Source organism: Oncorhynchus keta, chromosome 34, assembly GCF_023373465.1.
Source record: "Oncorhynchus keta strain PuntledgeMale-10-30-2019 chromosome 34, Oket_V2, whole genome shotgun sequence".
In the NCBI taxonomy this organism is placed as follows: Eukaryota; Metazoa; Chordata; class Actinopteri; order Salmoniformes; family Salmonidae; genus Oncorhynchus; species Oncorhynchus keta.
Window position 1 is genome coordinate 29,366,748 of NC_068454.1, and position 21,850 is coordinate 29,388,597.

General features: G+C 41.4%; 1 protein-coding gene across 1 annotated transcript in view; it reads right to left on the minus strand.

Annotated features, from left to right (window-relative positions):
- lrp1bb (low density lipoprotein receptor-related protein 1Bb) overlaps positions 1 to 21,030 on the minus strand; it is a 410,377-nt gene extending 389,347 nt beyond the window's left edge. Inside the window, exon 1 of the mRNA XM_035749708.2 lies at positions 20,804 to 21,030. Coding sequence (XP_035605601.1) covers positions 20,804 to 20,888 — 85 coding nt within the window. The 5' untranslated portion in view covers positions 20,889 to 21,030. The remainder of the gene's footprint in view (positions 1 to 20,803) is intronic.
- Positions 21,031 to 21,850: the final 820 nt, after the last annotated feature.

Consider the following 21,850-nt stretch of genomic DNA (forward strand, 5'->3'; position numbering starts at 1 on the left):
TGGGCTGGCTGACTATGGGCTGGCTGAATATGGGCTGGCTGAGTATGGGCTGGCTGAGGATGGGCTGGCTGACTATGGGCTGGCTGAGGATGGGCTGGCTGAGTATGGGCTGGCTAAGTATGGGCTGGCTGAGGATGGGCTGGCTGAGTATGGGCTGGCTGACTATGGGCTGGCTGAGGATGGGCTGGCTGAGTATGGGCTGGCTGAGGATGGGCTGGCTGAGTATGGGCTGGCTGACTATGGGCTGGCTGAGGATGGGCTGGCTGAGGATGGGCTGGCTGAGTATGGGCTGGCTGACTATGGGCTGGCTGAGGATGGGCTGGCTGAGTATGGGCTGGCTGAGGATGGGCTGGCTGAGTATGGGCTGGCTGACTATGGGCTGGCTGAGGATGGGCTGGCTGAGTATGGGCTGGCTGAGTATGGGCTGGCTGAGTATGGGCTGGCTGAGTATGGGCTGGCTGAGTATGGGCTGGCTGAGGATGGGCTGGCTGAGGATGGGCTGGCTGAGATGATCCAAGATGGCGTAGCAGTCAGACGTCTTTGTCCTGTCATGTCCCTTGTATATATCGTTTTACATATTCTTTGTCGCATATCCTTTCAAATATTTTGCAACTGGATGCAGTCTATGACAGTGCCATCCGTTTTGTCACCAAAGCCTCATTCACTACCCACCATTGCGACCTGTACGCTGGTTGGCCCTCGCTTCATACTCGTTGCCAAACCCACTGGCTATAGGTTATATACAAGTCTCTGCTAGGTAAAGCCCCGCCTTATCTCAGCTCACTGATCACCATAGCAGCACCCACTCGTAGCACGCACTCCAGCAGGTATATCTCACTGGTCACCCCCAAAGCCAATTCCTCCTTTGGTCATCTTTCCTTCCACTTCTCTGCTGCCCATGACTGGAACGAATTGCAAAAGACTCACACCTCCCTCACTAGCTTTAAGCACCAGCTGTCAGAGCAGCTTACAGATCACTGCACCTGTACATAGCCCATCTGTAAACAGCCCATCTATCTACCTACCTCATCCCCATACTGGTGTCTATTTATTTATTTATTTTGCTCCTTTGCACCCCAGTATCTCTACCTGCACATTCATCTTCTGCCGATCTACCATTCCAGTGTTTAATTGCTATATTGTAATTACTTCGCCACCATGGCCTATTTATTTCCTTAACTTACCTCATTTGCACTCACTGTATATAGACTTTTTGTTTTCTTTTGTTCTACTGTATTATTGACTGTATGTTTTGTTTATTCCATGTGTAACTCTGTGTTGTTGTATGTGTCGAATTGCTACGCTTTATCTTGGCCAGGTCGCAGTTGCAAATGAGAACTTGTTCTCAACTAGCCTACCTGGTTAAATAAAGGTTAAATAAAATCAAATAAATACATCTGGATGCCTCCCTTTTTAATCACCACAGCTACCACAAGTCATTCAAATAAATACTCAAAATGGTGACATGAAGTGTTGCCTTCAACAGCCGAGCTAGGCATCACACAACTCTAACAAAATGATGTGTGTTTTGTATTTTCTATTTCAACATTCAATAAGCTTCTAAAATAATCTCATACTCTCTGCCTGTTTTAGTTCATCTGTCATCAATAACACATTTTGGTTCCTGTAATAGTTAGCATGCAGGGCATGTCCTGTGAGCTAATTAAAATGCATGGTTTAACAGTAGCTTTACAATTCAAAATACACACTGAACCATGCACTAATAGTCTTAGACTACAAGGAATATTACTTGCTGATACCATTCCTCTTGATCTGTACAATTCTTACCACTATCTACTGAAGTGTGAATAATAATAAGATGGGGGAAGAATCATTGTGCTCTTTAGCTTGACAGTTGCAAATCGTTTGCTGCTAGAATGATAGAGACTTATTCATGAGACTGTTCACACACCCCTACTCAACACGACTTTAACAAATAGCAGAGTCCCATTGTTCCCTTTCATGAACGATATACAATCAACTCAAATAAGGCATTGGAAATCATATCAAACATATTGGTTATGAAAGATCCATCATTCTTAGGATCCATTCTTGTCTTGTTTTTAATAAACTCTAGTTGGATCTGTGGACTCAGTGCTCATACTCATAACCCTTACCATTTTCACACACTTAAACCTCTATAGACCGTCTACTCATAGAAAGGCTACTCAACAGGTGGTCTGAGGGCCAAGAGCCACCCATGAATGACCTTCAATCACCCTTAAACTACTGTAATCATGAACATGGTGAAAAATCTATCCAACCTTCCTGTATTTGTAGAAATGTATGTAAAATCAATGTTCCTCCTATATAATATGATTATACTGGCTACTTGTTGTAAGTACATAATGATTTAGCCAATTAGATACAGAATGTAGGTAAACAAGTAGCTTGCAAAATTCTGGTAACTTTCCCAATATGACATACTTTTCCAGAAAACCTGGTTGAAGGATTCTCGGAATCAGGAAGGTATAGGCAAGAAATTCGGAATCCTCAAACCAGGATTTTGGGAAAACTTGGGAATTTTGGGAAAGTTAGCGGAATTTTGCTACTCTATACAAAAGTAATCATAATTGAATGTATTACAAGAATAGTATCTATTAAGACACTGTATGTTGATCATTAAATCTGCTCAAGGAGCGCTGTGCTGTGGCTGACCCGGTCTCCAACCCTGCGGGTTATGTGTGTGTCTCGCAGGGTTGGATTGAAAGTTAAAGAAAAACGTATGTGATCTGAAAAGGAAATAGACAATAGCATATTCTTCTTATAACATAATGTGATTAGTCTATATATTATCCATCATACATATGTTGTTTTTGCTGTCCCCATTAACATTTAGTTAAACAACCAGGATTGCTTTAGAACGGAAACAGGGTCTTTCTTCTGTTTGCTTCATTAAATGAATCCCTTAGCACCACCACCTCCCCCATCATAATGCTGATACTGTATACTCACTAAAAAGCCACTTACTGTCTAGCTGTAAATTACATGTGGATTAGCTGACCTATCTACATAACATAAGCTTTAAGTCCTACAATGGGGAGCATTACTTCCATGCCTGTGTTGTGTAAAAGCACATCAATTCAATGCTGCAAAGGGCAATGCCATTTTCATGTTCTCTTCCTACCAATATATAAAAGCAAGGCTGCAAGCTACTACGGCTTTGACTGCATCTCCTCTCCTGAGAAAGAAAGGAAAGAGGAAAAGGAAAATAAGGAGGATGAGCTTTGGAACTCTAATCCGTGGCTGTGCTGCGCAGAAAGCCATTAGGTGACAGTAGAGCGGAGGATGGTCGGTAAGGGGCCTCACTATAATGAAGCACCTCATGTGTCCTCTGGGAAACACTAGCTACCGGGAGGAGAGAACACGATTGTATTGAGGCATATATACAAATTAAGGAGGTTATCTGCAGAAAGGTCCACCGATGGGGGGCGGTTGGCTGGCTGCCTGCCATACCGAGAGACCATCCTAGGTGTTGGAATCTGTTGACAGTCATTTTAATCTGTGACAGACTGTCACTCCGAAATAAATCATACTTTCCCAAGGCTTCCCTGTCTGAAAATCCTGAACAATGCAGACTTGATGTGCTTGATACATCTGTCAGATTGACCGACCATCCCTGAGAAACTCATTACTACAGACCCTGAGAACAGCACGTAGACAGACAAATTCACAGAATATAAATTGAATGCAATTTCATTCACTCAAGAAAATATTGTTGATTTAACTGCAAAGGATTTGTTCAAGTATCACAAACTAACTGTGTGGTCAGATTCATATCAGATTGACATCTGCGAGAAAAGTTGTAAAGTGGCTATTCCAAAGGAACAGAGATTGAGTAGCCTAACTACAGTAGCAAGTGACATATATGTCACTCCTGCACAGGGGAATAGCCGTCAGTCATTGTTATAATGATGGCGAAGCGACACAAGGCATTCTAAAGGCAAAGCACTCCTGTATGTTTATCAAATTCATTGATAGCCATGAAGGAATGACCAACTTTTTCCAGAAGCTCAATGCACCAGTCGCATCAAATGATGGACTAGCCTAGTTAGAACAGCAATAGAACAGTACATAATCTAAATAGGCCAAAAAATCACTTTGAAGACCACAACAGTGAAATGATGGCGCCCTCTCTCTCCATCACCCAGTTTTTCATTTCTTGTTCGGAAACATTACAGTGGGATGAATTGGGCACATCAACATACTGTAGTAGGGTGAGACAAATCCCCTTAGAGAGGCTCCTAAGCTTTGAATGAAGCACCAAATTCAAGCTCTTTCTGGAGATTTATGCTGTGAGGCTAGCTGCTTCATTGACTTAAGAGTAGGAGCATATTGGAATTCTGAAATTGGTCTTCACTTGGACATGTCCCTTAGAATTGTTCGGCCATGGAGGCTGGTTCTAGGTTGACACTTTGATGGTCAAAAATATTCAAACTACATTACTCATTCCCTATACAGATGACCTGTGGAATATAGTAAATTATATTATTTTATTGGCTTATACTTTATAGGATACTTCTTATTTCAGTTACTGTATGATGTGGTCAATGAAATGCAGTCTGCTGCTTCTAGAATCATGTCACATACTATACTGGTCTGGACAGACGGGCTGTGCCCTGATCTGACCTCAAACGACTGACTGTCAGAGGAGCTGGCTTGCATGACGGCTGAGCTATCTAAAACGTCAGTACACTGGAGTCAGCATCTGATACCTACCAGACGTACTGTAGGCAGCCACTGCGTCACTAATCTCATCGGGGTGATATTGCAATGCCTTGTCTATCTTACTTGAAATATGAGTCAGTGTAATGTCTTCAGTGAGTTGGTCAATCTTATGTTCAAAATCAAGTTCGCCATTTTCACAGTGTGAAATGTCAGAAGTGTAGTGTACTTGGTGGCATTGTTCTAAAGGACTGGTTTTAGATGCATAATCGGTATGAGTGGGTAGGGTTTGACCACAATAAGTTAATGGTCTAGGATCAGATGGCAATCTTTAAAGAGATGTTTAGAGGGCTCTGAAGTTCTGAAAAGATTTTTCAACTGCTCCCATCAATATACTATGGCAGAAGTTGAAGTATCACTTAATCAAGTATTCATATTCATAACACAGACAGGTCATGAATGTACAACACCGTACCAAGAAGCAATAAGCATTAATTGTTTGTAGTGCATTGTATGTTTTTGGATTACACAGAAGGGAATCTCTCGAAGCATCAGTGTCTTATTATCAGTGTTTTTATTATCAGATAATTAGGTATGGACCGTTATGTCTTCCACAGTGCTGCTCACATCATGATGACTCTGCCACCTCAGTAGGACTGGCGTCTCTGTAACCATTTTTGTTGGTGGAAGAAGGAGTAGACCAAAGCACAGCGTTGTACGTGTTCATGATGCCTTTAATAAACTGAACACTGAATACAAACAAATTAAAAAATAAAGGAAAACCGAAACAGTCCCGTATGGTGAAAACACTGAAACAGAAAATAATCACCTACAACTCAAACACATGGAAAAAGAAAACCTACAAGACCGACAACATAGAATACATACCCACATCACACCCTGACCAAACTAAAAATAGAAACATACAAAGCAATCTACGGTCAGGGCGTGACAGTATCTCTCTCTCTCTCTCTCTCTCTCTAAATACTAATGAGAGCTTGGTGATTCTTCAGTGATGTGAACACAACAGGCACCACGTCAGTGAAGTGATAAGCCATCGGTTGATTACAAGAAAACAGTCAGTTTGCTTCAGGTGATATCAGAACAATCAGGACAGATAATAATTTGTCAAACATCAAAAACTGTTTACTAAAAGCTCTAATGGTGGTTGAGGGTTGCACAATGCACATTAACATTGGAAAGCCTTTACACGTAACAGATCAAAACATGAGAAAGGCCCATTTTCATAGCCACAGGACAGTGACTGAGTCACTACACCAAAAATATAATTTACGGAATGATCTGTTGCTGTGAACAATGTAATTGCCAATTAAGGTATAACATCAGCTCTGAGCAGAGTCATTGATTGTGAGGGTTTCCGTCAACTTGACAATAATTATTAATCAGCAGAAGAGGCGCTCGTCGTTCTCATCTCCTGACAAAATAAACTAATAAACAGATTATTTAATCTCCTCCATACTGAGAGCTTGTTCAGAGCTGCTGTACAATCAGTGGTGGAGGAGGTGTCGTTTTTCCCCTCTCAGTTTGCTCCACCCCCCCACCTGTGATTGGATTACTTGCATCATGCCTTTGATTTTGTCCCCAGAAAGAGAATAATTATCTTTGAAAGGGACAGAAGAGAAAAAAAAGTGTGTGACCAGAGAGAGAGAGAGAGAGAAAAAAAACATATATATCAACTAATTGCGAGGGCACTAGAACAGTGTAAGGCCCGCCTCACCCTACTAGAATCTGAAGTCAAATGTCTACTGTTTGCTGATGATCTGCTTGTGTCCCCAACCAAGGAGGGCCTACAGCAGCACATATGTCTTCTGTACAGACTTTGTCAGACCTGGGTCCTGACAGTAAATCACAGTAAGACAAAAATAATGGTGTTCCAAAAAAGGTCCAGTTGACAGGACCACAAATACAAATTCCACCTAGACACTGTTGCTCTAGAGCACTCAAAAAACGATACATACCTCAGCCTAAACATCAGCGCCACAGGTAACTTCCATAGAGCTGTGAACGATCTGAGAGACAAGGCAAGAAGGGCCTTCTAAGCAATGAAAAGGAATATAACATTATACATACCAATTAGGATCTGGCAAGAAATACTTGAATTAGTTATAGAACCCATTGCCCTTTATGGTTGTGAGGTCTGGGATCCGCTCACCAACCAAGAATTCACAAAATGGGACAAACACCAAATTGAAACTATGCATGTAGAATTCTGCAAAAACACCCAATAATGCACGCAGAGCAGAATTAGGCCGATACCTGCTAATTATCAAAATCCAAAAAAGAGACATTAAATTCTACAACCACCTAAAAGGAAGCGATTCCCAAACCTTCCATTACAAAGCCATCACCTACAGAAAGATTAACCTGGAGGAGAGTACCCTAAGCAAGCTGGTCTTGGGGCTCTGTTCACAAACACAAACAGACTCCACAGAACCCCAGGACAGCAACACAATTAGACCCAACCAAATCATGAGAAAACTAAAATTATTTACAATAAAACAGAGCAAACTAGACTGATATTTGGCCCTAAACAGAGAGTACACAGTGGCAGAATACCTGACCACCCAAAATTAAGGAAATCTTTGACAATGTACAGACTCAGTGAGCATAGCCTTGCGATTGAGAAATGCTGCTGTAGGCAGACCTGGCTCTCAAGAGAAGTATGTGCACACTGCCCACAGAATGAGGTGGAAACTGAGCTGCACTTCCTAACCTCCTGCCTAATGTATGATCATATTAGAGACACATATTTCCCTCAGATTCGAAAACAAATCCAATTTTAATAAACTCCAATATCTATTGGGTGAAATACCACAGTGTGCAATCATAGCAGCAAGATGTGTGACCTGTTGCCACAAGAAAAGGGCAACCAGTGAAGAACAAACACCACTGTAAATACAACCCATATGTATGTTTATTTATTTTACCTTTTTTTTCTTAACTATTTGCACATCGTTGCAACATTGTATATAGACATAATATGGCATTTGAAGTGTCTTTATTCTTTTGGAACTGTGAGTGTAATAATTACTGTTCACTTTTTATTGTTTATTTGCATCATGCCTTTGATTTTCTCCCCAGAAAGACAATAATTATCTTTGAAAGTGACAGCAGAGAAAAGAAAGTGTGTAATTAGAGAGAGACGGAGACAGAGAAACATATACAGTTGAAGTCGGAAGATTACATACACCTTAGCCAAATATATTTAAACTCTGTTTTTCACCATTCCTAACATTTAATCTGAGTAAAAATTCTCTGTCTTAGGTCAGTTAGGATCACCACTTTATTTTAAGAATGTGAAATGTCAGTATAATACTAGAGAGAATGATTTATTTCAGCTTTTATTTCTTTCATCACATTCCCAGTGGGTCAGAAGTTTACATACACTCAATTAGTATTTGGTAGCATTGCCTTTAAATTGTTTAACTTGGGTCCAACGTTTCGGGTAGACTTCCACAAGCTTCCCACAATAAGTTGGGTGAATTTTGTCCGAATCCTCCTGACAGAGCTGGTGTAACTGAGTCAGGTTTGTAGACCTCTTTGCTCGCACACGCTTTTTCAGTTCTGCCCACAAATTTTCTATAGGATTGAGGTCAGGGCTTTGTGATGGCCACTCCAATACCTTGACTTTGTTGTCCTTAAGCCATTTTGCCACAACTTTGGAAGTATGCTTGGGGTCACTGTCTATTTGGAAGACCCATTTGCGACCAAGCTTTAACTTCCTGACTGATCTCTTGAGATGTATCTTCAAGAAATCCACATTATTTTCCTCCCTCATGATGCCATCTATTTTGTGAAATGCACCAGTCCCTCCTGCAGCAAAGCACCCCCACAACATGATGCTGCCACCTCTGGCATTCACGGTTGGGATGGTGTTCCACGGCTTGCATGCCTCCCCCTTTTTCCTCCAAACATAACAATGGTCATTATGGCCAAACAGCTCTACTTTTGTTTCATCAGACCAGAGGACATTTCTCCCAAAAGTGGCTTTTTCTATGCCGGTTTTGGAGCAGTGGCTTCTTCCTTGCTGAGTGGCCATTCAGGTTATGTCGATATAGGACTCGTTTACTGTGGATATTGATACTTTTGTACCTGTTTCCTCCAGCATCTTCACAAGGTCCTTTGCTGTTGTTCTGGGATTGATTTGCACTTTTCGCACCAAAGTATGTTCATTTCTAGGAGACAGAGCGCGTCTCCTTCCTGAGCGGTATGACGGCTGCGTGGTCCCATGGTGTTTATACTTGCATACTATTAGGGGTACAGATGAACGTGGTACCTTCAGGTGTTTGGAAATTGCTCCCAAGGATGAACCAGACTTGTGGAAGTCTACCAGTGGTGGGCCGTCAGGGCCAGCAAGGCCTTGTCTGCTGGCCTAAACATCATCAGAATATAATATTTTTTTAAAATATATTTTCCCACAAATATGTATTAAATTATTTCCCAGAGTAAGAGTTATACTCTTCATTTCATAGCTTTCCTCTTGATTGCACTGCTTCCAGCCCCAGGTTGAGATTTGGAGGGCTGGTCTTTATGTTAGATCCTTTATCCAATCACATTCAGCCATCATGTGTTGCCAGGGGTCTAAAATCTGCACTCAGGCCTTCAGAATCAACAGTGAGGGCGCTTGTAGCTTAAAGTGATTGGAAATGAAAATTTAGTGTCAACCAATCAGCTTTAGAGTTGGCTATTGTACGCCTGCTGGCTGGCTCCAATGTTACACAGGAGCCAGCTAGCAGGCGTAGTGCGTGCACGTCTTTTGATTGGATTACCAATATTGAGAGGCAGGTCCTATATGGGAAGGTCTATGCAGAACCTCAGAACTAGGAAACTGAATTTGATAAACAAATTCATTTGCGTACTACTAAGCTGTTTTTTCAACCCACAATGGCGGAAGGAGGAGAAGATATCGATTTGGTCGAGGATATATTTATAACGCCATTCTCAAGACAAACTTTTCAGGTGAACCGGAGTTTGAGTGTGGTTGTAATATCAACAGTCCCTTATCTCTGGTATATCTTGGCATGTATCATTCAAGAGTAAGTTTAGATTGTGTGCAGTGCAATGGACATAATATGCACAATGTCTCAGGAAAGACTGTCTTGGTTGGCAATACTCATAGAAAAAAGTCGTTCAGCAACCTGGACCTACATGCCGTGGCGAAGAAATTTGCATACGAAAAAGGAGGACTTCAGGAGACCAGGGGAGTCTCTCAAGTTGGATTTCATTTGATTCGATTGAATGTACCTTGACTATTGCTGCCCATTTGTGTAGGCTATTAGCCAGACAAAACCAGCTGAGTTCAACAATAAATAGTGGCTGAATGTATACCCAAGCCAACTACTTTTTTCCTCATTGTTAGGCTATTTGTTGAGTCATTTTAGTAAACCTTGTATAAATAGCAGCTAAATTCGGTATCTACAGTGAATTCAAAAAGTATTCACACCCCATTACTTTTTCCACATTTTGTTGTGTCACAGTCTGAATTAAAAATGTATAAAATTGAGATTGTGTGTCACTGGCCTACACACAATACCATATAATGTCAAAGTGGAATTACGTAATTTTTACAAAGTATCCAACCCCTTTGTCTAAATAAGTTCAGGAGTAAATTGTTTATTAACAAGTCACATAATAAGTTGCATGGACAATTATTGTGTGCAATAATTGTGTTTCACATGATCTTTGAATGACTACCTCATCTCTGTACCTCACATACACAATTATCTGTAAGGTCCATTAGGGGTCTGGGACTATCTCGAAACCATGAGACAGTACGTCCACTTGCAACACTTGGCTTGCAACCCACACCCATCCCAGCCATTCTGATGCAATAATAACCAACCACTGTCCCACTGTCTCAAAAAAGTTGCTGTAAGAAACACTTTGGTTGTATTGTCTCAGAGTACTGACAGCAAGGGCCGTCTCAGACAAACATCCATTATCAGTCAGAGAGCTGCAGATACCTGTGAATGTGACAGTCTCGTCTGTGTGTCTGAGGCGAGAGGTTAATCTCTGCTCACTTTTACTGTGCACTGAGGCACAGCACGGACAAGCAAGGCAAAGCATGCAAAGGGCCTAATTGCACATTGCAATAAAAGGGCTGATTGCAAACCAACAGAAGAGAGGGACAGGAAACAAACTAAGAGCTCCTCTAACAGAAACACATACTCTAATCATATTAAGGTAAAATGAGGAACAAACACAACTAAATTAATACAGAAATTAACAGGACTGTCACTGCACCGTCAAAGCATGTAAGTAAGAGACCAGTAGCAAATGAACAACTTCCAAGGAAAAACATACCGATACAGATTGATGACAGGTGACCCTGTCAGATTTAGACATACAGTCAGACTAAACAATGGTTTAAAAGAGGATACCTAATTCGATAGACAACCCTAATTTTTCAACCCAACATGTCAGTGTACCCGTCAATTAACTTGCCACAGATTTAACTGATCCTATCATTCCTGAGAGGAGCGGGATGGACATGAATGACAATAATTCCCTCTTTCATCCTTCCCGTAACCCTCCGAAGCCCTGGACAACAATGTACACAGCCAAAGACCCTCTACATGGGCAGCAGCTCAGACATCCACTTAAAGCTTCCAGCCTCTGCGAGTTTGTTTAATTGTGTGTGTGTGTGTGTGTGTGTGTGTGTGTGTGTGTGTGTGTGTGTGTGTGTGTGTGTGTGTGTGTGTGTGTGTGTGTGTGTGTGTGTGTGTGTGTGTGTGTGTGTGTGTGTGTGTGTGTGTGTGTGTGTGTGTGTGTGTCAAGCATGGGTGCATTTGTGTGTTTAATGCCCATAGACAGTACTGCCTATGCATTTCCTATACATACTGTATCTTATTGAAATGCCTTGCACCTATCAAAATATTTTACTCCAATGGATCTCTCTCCTAGCAGTGACCATAGAAGACTAATATTTTAACTCAGAACCTCTTAAAAGCTTATGTCTTATGACTATGAGTAAAAACGAATTATTCAAAATATACAGTGATTGCACAGTTTACCATTGTTGCTAAAGCATTCATATGATCAAGTCCATAAGGAAGATTACAGACAATTAAATTATGTAGATTATTTACAATGCTATTTTTGTATTTTTCTTATCACCCTGATTAAATGAAGGGCAGGGTAGCATGGAATTATTATTACTAATTATATTTATATGGTGGCATCACCAAATGGCCCTGGGTGACTCTCTCTGCTGTTGCTGAATGAGGATTGTTGGGTGTTGGATGAATCCCCCGCCTGTTCTCATTTCTGGGCAACTGCTGCAAGCATCGACCCCTGAGCCCTCTGCTCTGCCTGTGTCCTGTGCCAGGTGGCAGCTGGGAGGGATAGAGTCTCTCCAGCCAGGCTTAGCAGCCCTGGTCCCTGCTCCACATTACAGCCTGGTCCCTGGGCCACAGATACAACAATGCTATGGCACAGGGGCATGACATGAGCATGACTGACCTACAGACCTGGATCTGTGTGTGTCTCTCTCTTTCTCTCTCTCTCTCTCTCTCTCTCTCTCTCTCTCTCTCTCTCTCTCTCTCTCTCTCTCTCTCTCTCTCTCTCTCTCTCTCTCTCTCTCTCTCTCTCTCTCTCTCTCGGTGTCTATCTCTCTCTCTCTCTCTCTCTAGGTGTCTATCTCCAGTATGGTGCATCAGGAGGCTATCCCCATGGTAACATCCTCCAGGGCAACAACAACTCTAACCCCTCTGCTACCGCGGTGACAGTATGAGGCAGTTAAAGGAGAAGGCCTATGGTCAACTACACAAACTAGTTTAAGGTTAGAGAAAAGGGCAACCTGCAGTGGTATTTCCTAAAGGGTAAAGCTTCATGTTCAGTCTGAAATGTGTGGGAAACAAGATGAGAGAGCAGCATTTCACTCAGCCTCAGTGAGACCTGGCTGGCTCCTATAAGGTATGATGAGCACACAGTCACTAGCAGGCCTGCTCCTTGGGGTGCTTCCTCTCTGTGATCGCCGTTTTACCCTGTCAAACTGATGGACAGAGGGAGAGTACAGACTTTAGCCCCCTGAATGAGACACTTTCCCCAGCCGCAGCCAAGAAGAACTCTCCCTCTCAGGCCAGAAGCTAGCTGAGACTACTGAAGCAACACATCACATTCAGACAGCCACCACTTTTAAACCATTTTAGTCCTGATTGTCTTGTTGTTGTACAACAGATGATTATTACATGATCAGTACATGATTCTCTATGTCTTCCATGTTCTGGCTCTAGTCTCTAGTCTCTACTGGCTGCTGTCATTCGGTTTGCTTTGTATGTATTTGTATATGCGTGTTGTTTTTGTGGAAGGCAACAGTCAATGTACAATGTGTTATGCAATTTGTTCTGTTAACATATACAATGCAGTAAATATACTATTCTATCTCATCTACCATTCCATGACCTTATCTTCAAATGAACTGATTCTGGTCATATTAGGGTTATTCCGTCACAGCTCTTTTCCTGCCCCCCGCTCCCCCTTTCCTGCCCTCCCCTTTCATCAGCATATTTGGCAATTAAACAGTTATTACTTTATCACATCAATAATTTAATTGTGCCTATTTTCCAAGTCAGCAGCCATCTCAGTAGCACTATCTGGCTTTGCCGGCAATTTGATACATGTCCTTAGAGACAGGCCCCTTTTCAGTAGGAAACACTCATTGATTCATTAATCACATAACCAATTCTGTAACATTTCAGAAATATTGAATATTAAACCCCTCACCGATGAATAATTGAGTCAAATGAGTAGAATCAACACAAACAGATCATACGGGTCAAACACAAAGGCTCCTCCTCCGGCAGACTCAAATCAATCCAGTCAAGTCAATTATCCAGTGGATGGCTGGAGTTCTTCCACCACGTCAGCCAATCTACAGCTAATTGAATTGTCGTGTGTTAAGACCATGCAGGGTGATACTGAGTTATCACAATCAAAATCCAATGGCTACAGAACCGCAATAGGACACTGTTATCAAACATGATTTTTCACACTTCTGAGCCGAACTGAACCAAGCCAAGCTGAGCACTACACTGCTGGCCGTATTTGCTGTAACTGCTGAAAAGAACCATGTGAAAATTCAATATCCAAACCAGAAAAACACTGTTCGGGTCGGCAGTCGGAACTATAGTGTGAAGAGTGATGGGAGAAACCACTGTAGATATTGGTCAGCTGATTCCCCTTATACTTGAACCCTCTTGAAACCAGGATGAAATAGAGCTTGTTGTCTCAGAGCAGTGAGTGCTGAAAGCTAGTCTGATTTATAGAGGAAGAGATGAGGTAGTGGTTGGTCTAGTACTACTGCCTGAGAAGTGATTCATACAAATCCTGTATGGTCAACTCTGTATTTTAGTTGGCATCATTCATCCCCATGTCTCATGTTTATTGAACTTTGCCCCTCAAGCTTTAAGTTGGCTAGAAAACGAGGGGGAAGCATACTAACAGCTTGACTGTTAGGAAAAGGTGCAGAGGTGAGATAATGGCTTTGTTTTGCAGATGTTGAGACCTTGTTGAACCACACAAGATACAGTGGCAAGAAAAAGTATGTGAACCCTATGGAATTACCTGGACTTCTGCATAAATTGGTCATAAAATTTGATATGATCTTCATCTAAGTCACAACAATAGACAAACACAGTCTGCTTAAACTAATAACACAAACAATTATACATTTTCATGTCTTTATTGAACACACGGTGTAAACATTCACAGTGCAGGGTGGGAAAAGTATGTGAACCCTTGGTTTTAATAACTGGTTGACCCTCCTTTGGCAGCAATAACCTCAACCAAAAATGTTCTGTAGTTACGGATCAGACCTGCACAACGGTCAGCAGGAATTTTGGACCATTCCTCTTTACAAAACTGTTTCAGTTCAGCAATATTCTTGGGATGCCTGGTATGAATCACTCTCTTGAGGTCATGCCACAGCATCTCTATCGGGTTGAGGTCAGGACTCTGACTGGGCCACTCCCGAAGGCATATTATCTTCTGTTGAAGCCATTCTGTTGTTGATTTACTTCTGTGTTTTTTGTAGTTATCCTGTTGCATCACCCAACTTCTGTTGTGCTTCAATTGGCCGACAGATAGCCTTACATTCTCCTGCAAAATGTCTTGATAAACTTGGGAATTAATTTTTCTGTCGATGATAGCAATCTGTCCAGGCCCTGAGGCAGCAAAGCAGCTCCAAACCATGATGCTCCCTTCACCATTCTTTATTGTTGGGATTTTGGTGGTTTTGGTGTTGGTGTGCTGTGCTGTGCTGTGCCTTTTTTTCTCCACACATAGCGTGTGTTCCTTCCAAACAACTCAACTTTAGTTTAATCTGTCCACACAATATTTTGCCAGTAGCGCTGTGGAACATCCAGATGCTCGTTTACGAACCTCAGACGTGTAGCAATGTTTTTTTTGGACAGCAGTGGCTTCTTCCGAGGTGTCCTCCCATGAACACCATTCTTGTTTAGTATTTTACATATAGTAGACTTGTCAACAGAGATGTTAGCATTTTCCAGAGATTTCTTTAATTCTTTAGCTGACACTCTAAGATTCTTCTTAGCCTCATTGAGCATTCTGCGCTGTGCTCTTGCAGTCATCTTTGCAGGACGGCCACTCCTAAGGAGAGTAGCAACAGTGCTGAAATTTCTCCAGTTATAGACAATTTGTCTTACTGTGGACTGATGAATATCAAGGCTTTTAGAGATACATTTTTCTAACCCTTTCCAGCTTAATGCAAGTCAACAATTCTTAATCTTAAGTCTTCTGACATCTCTTTGTTAGAGGCATGGTTCACATCAGGCAATGCTTCTTGTGAATAGCAAACTCAAATTTTGTGAGTGTTTTTTATAGAGCAGGGCAGCTCTAATCTCGTCTCAATGATTGTACTCCAGGTTAGCTGACTCCTGACTCCAATTAGCTTTTGGAGAAGTCATTAACCTAGGGGTTCACATACTTTTTCCAACCTACACTATGAATGTTTAAATTATGTATTCAATATAGACAAGACAAATACATGAATTTGTGTGTTATTAGTTTAAGCAGACTGGGTTTGTCTGTTGTTGTGACTTAGATGAAGATCAGAAAAATCCAGATAATTCCAAAGGGTTCACATACTTTGTCTTGCCACTGTATATGGTGGTAGATTAAATATAGTCTTTGGAATTTATTCAGTTAAGCTGACACTGCGGAAAACCATTTTATGTAAACATCACATTGTGTCAGCAGTAATAAGAAAATCTGTTTGATTTGTTTACTCAGTAAACATTCTCATCATATACATGTCAATGCTACAAATTCGGTTTTATAGGCAAAGCCCACTGCAGTGCAAATCTGTTATAAAGAGAACTTAAATGACCAAGACAAGACATTCTATCCAATTCTTTCAGCATCCAGTAACCACATCCAGACCATAACAAGCCATCTGGGAGCACCTGACTGTCAATGCCTGCTCACATACCCTGGGCCATGGGCTATTCTATCTCTAGCATAATCCTGTGTAGAACTGAGGAGTCCACTAACAATTGCACTTAACTGATAGAATTGGATAGAATGTCTTGTCTTGGTCATTTAAGTTATCTTTACACCATATTTGTACTGCAGTGGGCTTTGCCTATAAAATGTAATTTGTTCCATTGACATGTACACTACCGGTCAAAAGTTTTAGAACACCTACTCATTCAAGGGTTTTTCTTAATTTTGAAGAATCTCAAATATCAAATATATTTTGATTTGTTTAACACTTTTTTGGTTACTACATTATTCCATATGTGTTATTTCATAGTTTTGATTTCTTCACTATTATTCTACAATGTAGAAAACAGTAAAATAATGAAAAACCCTGAATGACTAGGTGTTCTAAAACTTTTGACCAGTAGTGTAGTCCCTGTTCAACCACGAGTGCGTGGCCAAACACGACTCCAACACCATCATTACGTTTGCTGATGACACAACAGTGTTGGCCTGATCACCGACAACGATGAGACAGACTATAGGGAGGAGGTCAGAGAACTGGCAGTGTGGTGCCAAGACAACAACCTCTCAATGTGAGCAAGACAAAGGAGCTGATCATGGACTATAGGAAAAGAACATCGACCGGGCTGTAGTGGAGCAGGTCGAGAGTTTCAAGTTCCTTGGTGTCCACATCACCAACGAACTATCATGGTCCAGACACACCGAGACAGCCGTGACCGTAATGCTCTACAGAGGGTAGTGTGTACAGCCCAGTATCTCACTGGGGCCAAGCGTTCTGCCATCCAGGACCTATATAATAGGCGGTGTCAGAGGAAAGCCCATAAAATTATCAGAGACTCCAGTCACCCAAGTCATAGACTGTTTTCTCTGCAACCGTACGTCAAGCGATACCGGAGCTCCAAGTCTAGGACCAAAAGGCTCCTTAACAGCTTCTACCCCCAAGCCATAAGACTGCTGAATAATTAATCAAATGGACACCGGACGATTTACATTGACCCTCCCTCCATTTGTTTTGTACACTGCTGCTACTCGATGTTTATTATCTATGCATAGTCACTTCACCACTACCTACACACAAATTACCTCTACCACACAGTGTACCCCCGCACACTGACTCGGTACTGGTACCTCCTGTATATAGCCTCGTTATTGTTATTTTATTGTGTTACTTTTTTTTTTTTTTTTTACTTTAGTTTATTTGGTAAATATTTGTATAACTCTTCTTGAACTGCAATGTTGGTTAAGGGCTTGTAAGTAAGTATTTCACGGTAAGCTCTACACTTTTTGTATTTGGCGCATGTGGCAAATAAAGTTTGATTTGATTTGATGAGAATGTTTACTGAGTAAACAAATTAAACTGAGATCACCTGATGCAGAGGCCTTGACTTGCTCTGCCATTTTGAAACAGGATAGGGTTGGGTGGTTCTCCTAGAAAGCAATAACAGCCAGCACATTTTACAGAAATGCTTTCCATCCATCCGGACAAATATGTACACCAGCTATGAAAACAGAAGTGGGTCCAGCCTAAGAGCCTCAGAGGGTCAAGAGTAAAACACATCCGTTTCCTTGGAAAGTCTCCTTGCAGATCATGTAACGCAACCATACAGTAAGGTGACACTGAAAATCTCTAGGAGACCCTTTCGGTCATAAACAAAACAGATTTTTATGGGCTACTGTTACCACAGAAAAGAAAAAAGAAAACAACAAGTAGAAATATATTGCAGAAACATACTGTAAATGCATAGAGAGAGATCTATGGCTATACACTGATTGTACAAAACATAATTGTATCAGTGTAGTCATAGATATTTGCTGTTATGACTTATCTAAGATATTCAATATTTTACATTACAATATACACTGAGCGTACAAAACATTAGAAACACTTGCTCTTTCCATAATGAATCCAGGTGAAACAATGATCCCTTATTGATGTCATCTGTTAAATCCACTTCAATCAGTGTAGATGAAGGGTACGAGACAGGTTAAAGAATAATTTTTATGCCTTGAGATAATTGAGAGATGAATTGTGTATGTGTGCCATTCAGAGGGTGAATGGTCAAGACAAAATATTTAAGTGCCTTTGAATGGGGTATGGTAGCACCAGTATGAGTGTGTCAAGAACGGCAAAGCTACTGAGTTTTTTCATGCTGAAAAGTTTCCAGTGTGTATCAAGAATGGTCCACAACCCAAAGGACATTCAGCCAACTTGACACAACTGTGGGAAGCATTGGAGTCAACATGAGCCAGCATTCCTTTGGAACGCTTTCGACAGCTTGTAGAGCCATGGCCCGACGAATTGAGGCTGTTCTGAGGGCAAAAGGGGGTGCAACTCAATATTAGGAAGGTGTTCCTTATGTTTTGTACACTCAGTGTATATAATGCTATATATATCTGCATGTAGACTACTGATTTACTGATTTATATTCATCAACAGGAGTACCTCCCATCCTACTGGATGATAGTCCAGCATAGAAGCATGATGCTCAGATAGATAACATCTCATCTAATTAGCCCCTGAAGGAAACCTTACTAATGTCATTAGATTACATTAGGGAACCATTGCATCCAACCTGTGTATTTAACCATACAACCATAGCCATGGTAAAAGGGGTCATACATTTCAAACAACCTTGAGCTGTTTGTATGTGGTGATGGTTATCTACTGTGGCAGACACCACAGGAGATCAAGGGTACTGTGATAAAATAAAGGCAGGTTAGTATGGACTATAGCTACCTCCTCTCCTCAACTCTCATCATGTCATTGTGTCTGCTCAGCATTGTGCTGCTAGTCCCTGGCCTCTGCTCAATGTTAGATGGCAGGGACTGATTTAGGAACAAGTGCATAATGGCATAAAAAAAATAGTTTAAAAAAAAAGTATCATACCTTTCTTTCCCAAGACAAATAACAACAAGAAAATACTTGGTATTCTTCTGAGTAAAACTATTAGCCTACAGTAATTTCAAATCAAAACGTAAACCCCAAATTACTTTACCTATCTGGTATTGTGCACAGGCATGCTTACGGTCTATTAAATCCAAAATGGCATTTTATCTTTACTTCTTTATGGATAAGTTCCTCCATCTCTCCCATGAATAATTAATTCTACAGAAGTATTCATAGGGGATACCAGACCAGTTCACAGTTTTTTTAATGAAACTAACTGGATTTCACTCAAGCTATTCTAATAGCCATATATGTCTGATATCCTCAGTGAGGCAGGTATAAGACTATTTGATGTGCAGACCTGAACCACATGAAAGCACGCAATAGTATGGTGAAATAGATTAAATCTCAGCAACAACATTTTAGATGGTGTGTGTGTGTGTGTGTGTGTGTGTGTGTGTGTGTGTGTGTGTGTGTGTGTGTGTGTGTGTGTGTGTGTGTGTGTGTGTGTGTGTGTGTGTGTGTGTGTGTGTGTGTGTGTGTGTGTGTGTGTGTGTGTGTGTGTGTGACTGCGTGTACGTGCAAAGTGGGCATGTCAGTTTTTTATTGAATTGGAAAGAAATCCATGCTGAAGTTTAGTCGCACTTGAAACATTTTGCAAAGCCTATAACACCGATTCCTTCACGTTGAGATGTCTGAGTCGTAGCAGCGGCGCAATGCTGACAACCTCAAACTCTGCATTACATGTTTTTTTTATCTGAGCAGTAGGGCGTCCAAGGGGAGTTGGCACTTTAAATTAATCTTCTCATTTCAAAGACTAAAGTAAACATTGTTTCGTTCACCTGCTGTGATTACCTGCTATAGGCTTTATTCGAATTCCATCGTTTCCACGCTCTGTTGGGGGTATTGGTGACGTTTTCTATATGTATATTGCCTACCCCTCAACAGATCAACTAGACTATCTATAGCAACAAAGTAAAACAAAAGATGAGCTGAAAAGTAGAACATTTATCTTAGAGAGCATTACAAACACCTAATTGATCAGTTGACAGATGGAGGATGGGCATATCCCAATTTCATTCTTCAATTCACTCACTTTCTACATTCATTTCCCAGTTTATGTCATTGTTGCGCACAACACATTTGAACAACCCATCTGAACAACCCATCTAAACGCAACATCCATGTATAGGCTACTTTATGTCAATAAACTTTAATACAAGTCAAGGCTCCTGCCAAAATCACCAGTTTTTGGACGAGAATTTTGGAAAGGTAACATAATTATTTTGCACCGTGTTGGTGTCACTGCATGGCATGTCGCGGGCTGCATTCTACAACAACCTAGGCTACAGGCTACTGTACAGCATAGGTATCCATGGACAATATTCCAACGAACTATGATTTAGGGTAGGCTACTTATGATGCTCAACTTCCGCATTTAGTTATAGCCTATTAAATCATCATTCTGAATAGAAATAGACCATACACAAATGTCAACCCATCATTTTGACTAAATTATTCCGATGGCATGGGGATGAATGGCATTCGCATTTGCACCACCTTCGCCAGAATCATGGTGGGCAATTTTGAGAGTATTTCATCTACGATGCTGACTAGTAAAACTAACATTATGTTGCAACATAATGTTAGTAAACTGAATTATCCCGTTATCCCGGCCATGCACCGGTATGGTAAAGAGTGAACCAGCGAAGTTTGATCGGACTGTGCATCTCCCATACGCACCAGCTGCTACCCTGCTTCTCTTACCTTGTTCTGCATCCACGTCTGTCAGGGTCTTCACGCACGAAAATAATCCCGATATGGTGAAAAAGGCGATTAGAAATGTGGACATCGTTGCGGAGTGAGGGCTGAAGAGCCACAGCACTTCTCTCACGCGAGTCCAGGAGAGTCCCCCTAATCGAGCGCCGTTCTTCAGGGATGCCAAGAGGAATCTGTTTGCGGAACGGACCAGCAACACTCCCTCACTCCGTACATTCACATTGATCAGTAGGTCTCTGCTAGGTGTTCAGCTAAACGGACGTACGACAGACAGTAAGAGATGGAGAGAGCGACGAGAGAGGGGAGGAAAAGAATGGAAGGCGGGGTGGGAGGATACAGAATTTGAGCGTCTTGGCTTTTTAAAACGCATAGAAGTGTGTCTAATATTACTTAGCATCGAACCATTGTTTCACAAGATGGAAATCCGTCAATGGCTCATGGTTAGTGTTAGTGTTTGCACCACCATGTGTCTATAGTTTTGGATGCGTTTTGATCACCCATTCCCCATAAAACAATATTATTGATTGGCTATTTTATAAATTGTATATGATCATTAGCCTGGGTACCATCATTATCAGTTTAAGGAAGTTTCGGGTAGATGTGATCCACCCAAGCCTTATGGTCTACATGGTTTTCAGTGAGCAAAATGTTATTTTCCCATAAATTGAAGAGGTCATTTGATACATGCAAACATGACTAAATGATTACATATAGTTGCATATTACACGTGGATAAATGTTTGACTTGTAGAATTAAGGTAGCATTAGGCAGAGATGGAGTCATGGGAATAAAGTACCCTACATATCTCCTGGGTTTGACATTGATAAAACATTCCAGGGCTTTAGATTTCACCTGGATTACCTTTTGGATCTTCCCCATCTCTCCTCTGGGGTTGGTCTCCTCTCCTCCATACCTCTCAGGGATTCCGTAAAAGGTCATCTTGCCCACCACCAGTAGGCCCACATATCCATGGGCTCAGGGTTTCATGGTCTCAAACCATATGCTTGGGTGGTTCTACCATAATTTTCCAGAATG